Raw genomic sequence first — 6048 nt, forward strand, 5'->3', positions numbered from 1 at the left:
TTAGCTTAAAAAATAGGGGTCAGGTTACAATAATTCGCATAAAGCTGAAAATTGGCACGAATGTTGGGAACTCCATTATAAAAGAAATGTGAAAAGTCCCCATCGATCCCACATCTGCAAAAAAAGTTATACAAGGTCAAAGGTTGCGAAAATGGGTTTGTTTGCATTTTTCAGCCAAACGTAAAGTGACCAACTACAGAAAACCCAAAAACCAGGACATAAAGTTGGTGGATAATTACTAAATATTTATTTTACACAAACAAAAACAAATACTTCAAAAAAACATCAACAAGAAAATTTCATTATGAAACTATTAAATTAAAAAAAAAATTATTATAAAACACCTATTTGTTCATTTATTAAAATTAGATTTCTTTGAAGAATGAATTGCTTTTAAAAGATCTTCATTTTTTAAGATCCCCAAAAATTACGTACATGTATACTTTAGGTTGGTTTTTACTATAAGCATCAAACGCAACATTGTAACTAGTAACAAATTCTTCATTTGCGAAAAAACACATTCAAAAAATTGTTTGTTCCCGGAAGACACATACAGTACTCCACCAATATAATTATGTTGTCATATGTAAAATCGTTTTCTTTAAAATGTTTAAAAATCTCTACCCATCTATCTGAAAGGCTAACAGATTTGTTCTTCCATTCTTCGATTTTTTCTTCTGTTAGCTACATATCTCACCGAAAAACAAAATTCGTCAAACAGTTCCGTTTCAAGAATATTTATTTGGGGAAAGTTTTGATAAATAAATATAAATCGCAGAAGAGCTTACATCATCATCAAATTTAGGAATGTTTTCAACCAAAATCCATTTGAAATGTCCACTCCATTCACGAAGATAATCGCTACACGTTGAATAAAAACCGATTACAATGTTTTTAAAAACTTATTGATTTTATCATCTGTCTGTAACGAGTCAACCATATTTTTAATAGCAAATGGCAAAAATGCCATTCGGTCTTCTATTTGCATTTGAAGTTGCTTAGCAGAACATTAAAAAACATTACTTTTACTGGTTTTTTTCTTACCATTTTTTGACCAGGACAGCATCCACAAAAAAGAGTACTGTCCTGGATAAAACAGTACGGTTGGTCACCTTAGCCAAACGGTAAGTTTTATCATAAAAATACATCTGACAAATATTGTAGAGCAAGAAATTCTCACAAAAACGTGTTCATTGCCCGGACTATACAGGGTTTTTATTGTTACAAATTTAAACAGGTGATAGTATATTCAATTCTAAGACAAAAGTTTCCTATAAACATGTATCGAAAAATGCTTGGTAAGGGAGCTACACCCTCCCGAAGAGGGCTAATATGTTTTTGCTAATATTTCAGAAACCATTTAAGATAAAATTACAATATTTGGTACAGATGATAATCTTTATACACCTAAACGGATTCAAACATCAAATGTCGAAATTTTTAATCAGGGGCGTACGAAACTGGGGGAGTTTAAGGTAAAAAGATACCCTATTTATTTTGGCTTTAGTTTCTCGGTACTTTCAGCAACAAAATCTTAAGTTCGATAGTTTATCACAGAAAAGTCTCTCTTGTGTCGATACGACTTATTGTTTTTGATTAAAATTAATTTAAAATGTATGTTACACACCAATACAACATTCAAATAAATCAGAATTTACAGAATAATAAAAGCAAGAAATTCATACTTTTTAATCAAGCTCAACTAATTAACATTACATTACAGTAACAATAATAACATTAATTAAATGAATTTGCCTAAATCTAAAGGAGTTGTTCAAAGTGACTACCATGCATAACTAAAAAAACTAGAGCCAAAATAGATAGGGTATTTTTTTACCCTAAACCCTATCAGTTTTGGACGGCACTGATTAGAAATTTCGACATTTGATGTTTGCATTCGTTTAGGTGTATAAAGATTATCATCTGTACCAAATTTTCTAATTTTATCTTAAATGGTTTCTGAAATATTAGCAAAAACCTATTAGCCCCCTTTCAGAGGGTGTAGCTCCCATACCAAGCATTTTTCGATACATGTTTATAGGAAACTTTTGTCTTAGAATTGAATATCCTATCACCTGTTTAAATTTGAACGGAACACCCTGTATAGGGAAAGCTGACGAAAACTCTCTTAAAATAACCCGATTAATCCAAAAACGCTGAAAAAAATATACTTTTCTATTTAAAATAAGAAAGTTGAGATCGACTTCCGGTATAACCGGAAGTACCGCCATCTTGAAAATATTTTCATTTAGAAGGACTTAATGGTTTATGGCTATGTACCAATTTTCAAAAAAATACGATTATTCCAACTCTCAATACTTCTAATGTGGGGTTTAGACGGAACATCCTGTATTTAACACAAATAGATTTGTTCAAAGGTTGCGCAAAATTGAAGGCTTAGACACACTGAAAAAAATCGAAGTGTTGGACTTGCATGGGAATCAAATAACGCATGTTAACGGCTTGAGTTGTCTAAATGAGTTGAAAGTGTTGAACTTGGCAGGGAATCAGATTCGGTATATCGGCGTTGGTGATTTCCAAGGGCTAACATCTTTGCAAGAATTAAACTTGAGGAGAAATCGTCTTAAAAAGTTGCTCGGGTTCGGGGAAACCCCGAATTTAAGCAAACTTTTCATCAGTAATAACGATTTGCAAAGGTATTTTCCATTGTGTCCATTTATTATTAAGCAATTTTTGCAGTGTTGAGGATATAAGCAGTCTGGCAAAATCGTCGAATTTGAAGGAGATTTCCATCGATAACAATCCCGTATTTTTGGGGGGCGATTGTGTTTCATTTTTGGTTTCTTACCTCCCTCAATTGAACAAATTGAATTCGATGCAAATTACCGACCAAGTGCGGAAAGCAGCAATGGCCTGGCGACGCAATAAAGAGTCCACAAATTCGGCTTTTATGGACTTGACTAGCGATGTGTGTTTGAATGTTCGTCGAGAGGAGATTATTTCTAATGCCCGAACCAATTGGGAACTCCTCCGTTCCCAAACCAAGTGTCTAACAGCAAAAACCTCGAGTAATTTATCAAAAAATGTGAACCTGTCTTTAGATTCCGACTTGATTTTGACTTCTTTTGGAAAAACCAAAGCAAAAACTTACGCCAGTATTACAACCAAAGTGCCTCTTTTTACAAATAAGAAATTAATAAGAACCAGTTCGCAAGACACCGACAATTCGCATTCGTCATCAAACGCATCAAGTAACGAATTTATAAGACTACCCCCGATTTTGGTCCCCATTATCAAAAAAATGGAACAGAAAAGTGAAGCAAGCTCGAAAGAAAACAGCATTAAATTATCCGGAAGTCTCTCAAGCATCGGCCCGAATGTCGACAGCTCGGTTAGTTCTTTAGGAAGTGAAAATGAAACGACTGAAAGTTCCGAAACGGAAGTAGAATCCGAGCCTGAGGAACAACCAAAGCTGGAGAAAGAAGAGAAACAAGAAGAAGTGGCATCGCCTAGGTAAAATTCGACTGTTGTATTTCCTCTTATTTCATTGGTTTTCAGACCGGTTGTAACCGAAAAAGAGGAACCGAAAAATGTGTGCGTTATTGAAACCGCAAGTACCGGTTCTACGAATACTGCCCCCAGCACGTCAAGTAGCGACCAGTCGTCTAAAGTTGAAAAAACGAGGAATATCAAAAGTGCAGTAAATAGTCGGACGGTGGCGTCGAGGTGGCATAACAGGGCTGCAACTGCAAAACCGAAAAAACAATCGCCGTCGGTTATAACCGGGGGGAAGGATAGAGAGCAAGGTACAATGACAATACAAATCATTTATTTTGTTTTATTTCAACTTTGATTAGTACAATCACATAAAATACTAAAGTCTGTTTTTTTTTTAAATGGAAATGTCAAACAGTCTTAACGTTGGCATCACTAGTAAATTCATTCATGGTTATTTTAATAAAGGAAGTTGGCAGTTCCGGTTTTTTGAATTATTTCGAAAACAATGTCATTAAACGTCAACACAAAAAATCGTCTAAGAAAAGGGTGCGCCAGAACTCGAGCCCAACAGAAAAATTCTATCTATAAAAATTTCGAAATTATGGAGTTTCAATTTTGCACTTTGACTCTATTTATTTCTGTTGGAAAAATTATTTTCCAAGTTTTCTTGCTATAAGCTATTAAAAGAGGAAACAAGGAAGCTGTATCCCAAATTGTAACTCTGTTCAATGTTATTTGTGGCTTTTATTGGCAATTTTTTTACTTTTACTAAATAATTATAAAAAAACATATACAATATCATCAGTGTCATTAAATAAACATGAAAAATTGTCAAATGTAAAAAAATATGATAGAATTTTTTAAAAATTTTTTTCATGTTGCTGGTATCTTATCTTCCTTGAAATTTTTCTCTGGGACGCGAGTTCTGGCGCACCCTGTATGCATGGGCTAGGTGCCCCAGCGTTTATTTTTGTAGGTATGTCAACGATATGATCCTTTTGGCATAAAGTAGTCTTAGGAAAAATTTTAGATCGCCAACCCCTCTAATAATTGAAATAGACGGGTACCAACCCTTAACTTAATTATTTTTTTTCTCAATAACTAATAAAGATATTCGAATGCACTCAACGCACACTTGTAGAGAATTTTGAACTTTATTACATACAGGCTGTCCCAACGGTCCGAAAAAGCTCTATAACTTGTTTATTTTAAGAGATATTGACTTTTTCTTTTTTCTAGATTATAGCTGCGTTTTTGATGCACATTATAAAAATATTGCGGTTTATATACAGGTTGTCCCAATATTAAAAAAACACTAAAGTTATGTTTTTTTAAATGGAATCTACTCAGTTTGATTTTATTTTTGAATTCTACGCTAAATTACAAATAACTTTTATAGAGGTTGTTTTCATTTATCTGTTATCAATTTTGATTTGTGGCGCGTTTTTACCAGAATTTTTGAAATGCAGAGGTCTGTCTAAAAATTCGTAACTTCTAAATGCCTTGCACACAAGTTAAAGTAAGTAACGCCGTTTGATTCCTGAAGGTTTGCCGCATCTTTTAAGTGTTTACTCAACAACCTGCTCAGTGGCATGTGCCTACTGCGATTTTTTAAACATGACAAATTAAAAATGTCAAAAACTCATTTTTTTCAAATGGCACCTACTATTTATTATTGTACCAATCAAAAGATTTTTTGACAAGCTTTCCATCAATATAAGGGTTGTTTAGTCTAGTGTAAAATTCTAAGTTGCTATCCTAAATTAACTAAATTTCGATAAACCTTCCTGTTTTGAACAATAAAAATCGAGTGGGCCTTATGCAAAAAAAAAAATTAGCACAGAAAATAAACAAAAGTATGGAATTGGAAATTCTTTGCTGCAAGAAAATGTACAATATTGAGCAAAATTGAGTTACAGAGAAAATTAGACAAAATCTAACATATTGCAAACTCAGTATTAACACAATTTAGTAGAAAAATGTAAAAACAATAACAATTAAAAAAAAAACAAAACATTAAAGCTATTTTACAATTTTCTTTATAACAGATGCTCAAAAATATAACCATTTTCTTCAATACAAGTATGCAGTCTTCGTCTAGAAGATAGTCTAACACGACTTAGCATATCTGCATTTATTAAATGGAATGTATCGCGTATTCTTTGTTTCATATCCTCCGCAGTTTGTTGGTTTCGGTTTATACACATTTTTATACGATTTTTTAAATGCAACACTTTGCGGCAGTCTTGCATTTGGGTATTTTTATTTGTAGAGTCTTTGAGCCAATAAAATATTACGATCCGCTTCACCAAGACTGTATACCACGTTAATGAGTTCTTGACGAGTAAAATTCATTTTTCGACTTATAATCTTCCCAATAAAATTGACAGATCGCAACAATGACAGAAGCCCACTCGATTTTTATTGTCCAAAACAGAAAAGTTTTTCGAAATTTAGTTAATTTAGGATAGCAACTTAGAATTTTACACTGGACTATACAAACCCTATATTGATGGAAAGCTTGTCAAAAGATCTTTTGATTGGTACAATAATAAATAGAGGGTGCCATTTGAAAAAAATGAGTTTTTG

The 6048-nt window shown here is 33.0% G+C and overlaps 1 protein-coding gene across 1 annotated transcript in view; it reads left to right on the top strand.

The window, feature by feature from the left end:
* Nucleotides 1-6048, top strand: part of LOC123011887 — a 16296-nt gene that overhangs the window by 6939 nt on the left and 3309 nt on the right. Inside the window, exons 9-11 of the mRNA XM_044409592.1 lie at nucleotides 2379-2657; nucleotides 2701-3474; nucleotides 3520-3767. Coding sequence (XP_044265527.1) covers nucleotides 2379-2657; nucleotides 2701-3474; nucleotides 3520-3767 — 1301 coding nt within the window. The remainder of the gene's footprint in view (nucleotides 1-2378; nucleotides 2658-2700; nucleotides 3475-3519; nucleotides 3768-6048) is intronic.

Source organism: Tribolium madens, unplaced genomic scaffold (assembly GCF_015345945.1).
Source record: "Tribolium madens isolate multiple individuals breed KSU strain unplaced genomic scaffold, Tmad_KSU_1.1 Scaffold_91;HRSCAF=231;Tcas5.2_LG7, whole genome shotgun sequence".
Lineage (NCBI taxonomy): Eukaryota > Metazoa > Arthropoda > Insecta > Coleoptera > Tenebrionidae > Tribolium > Tribolium madens.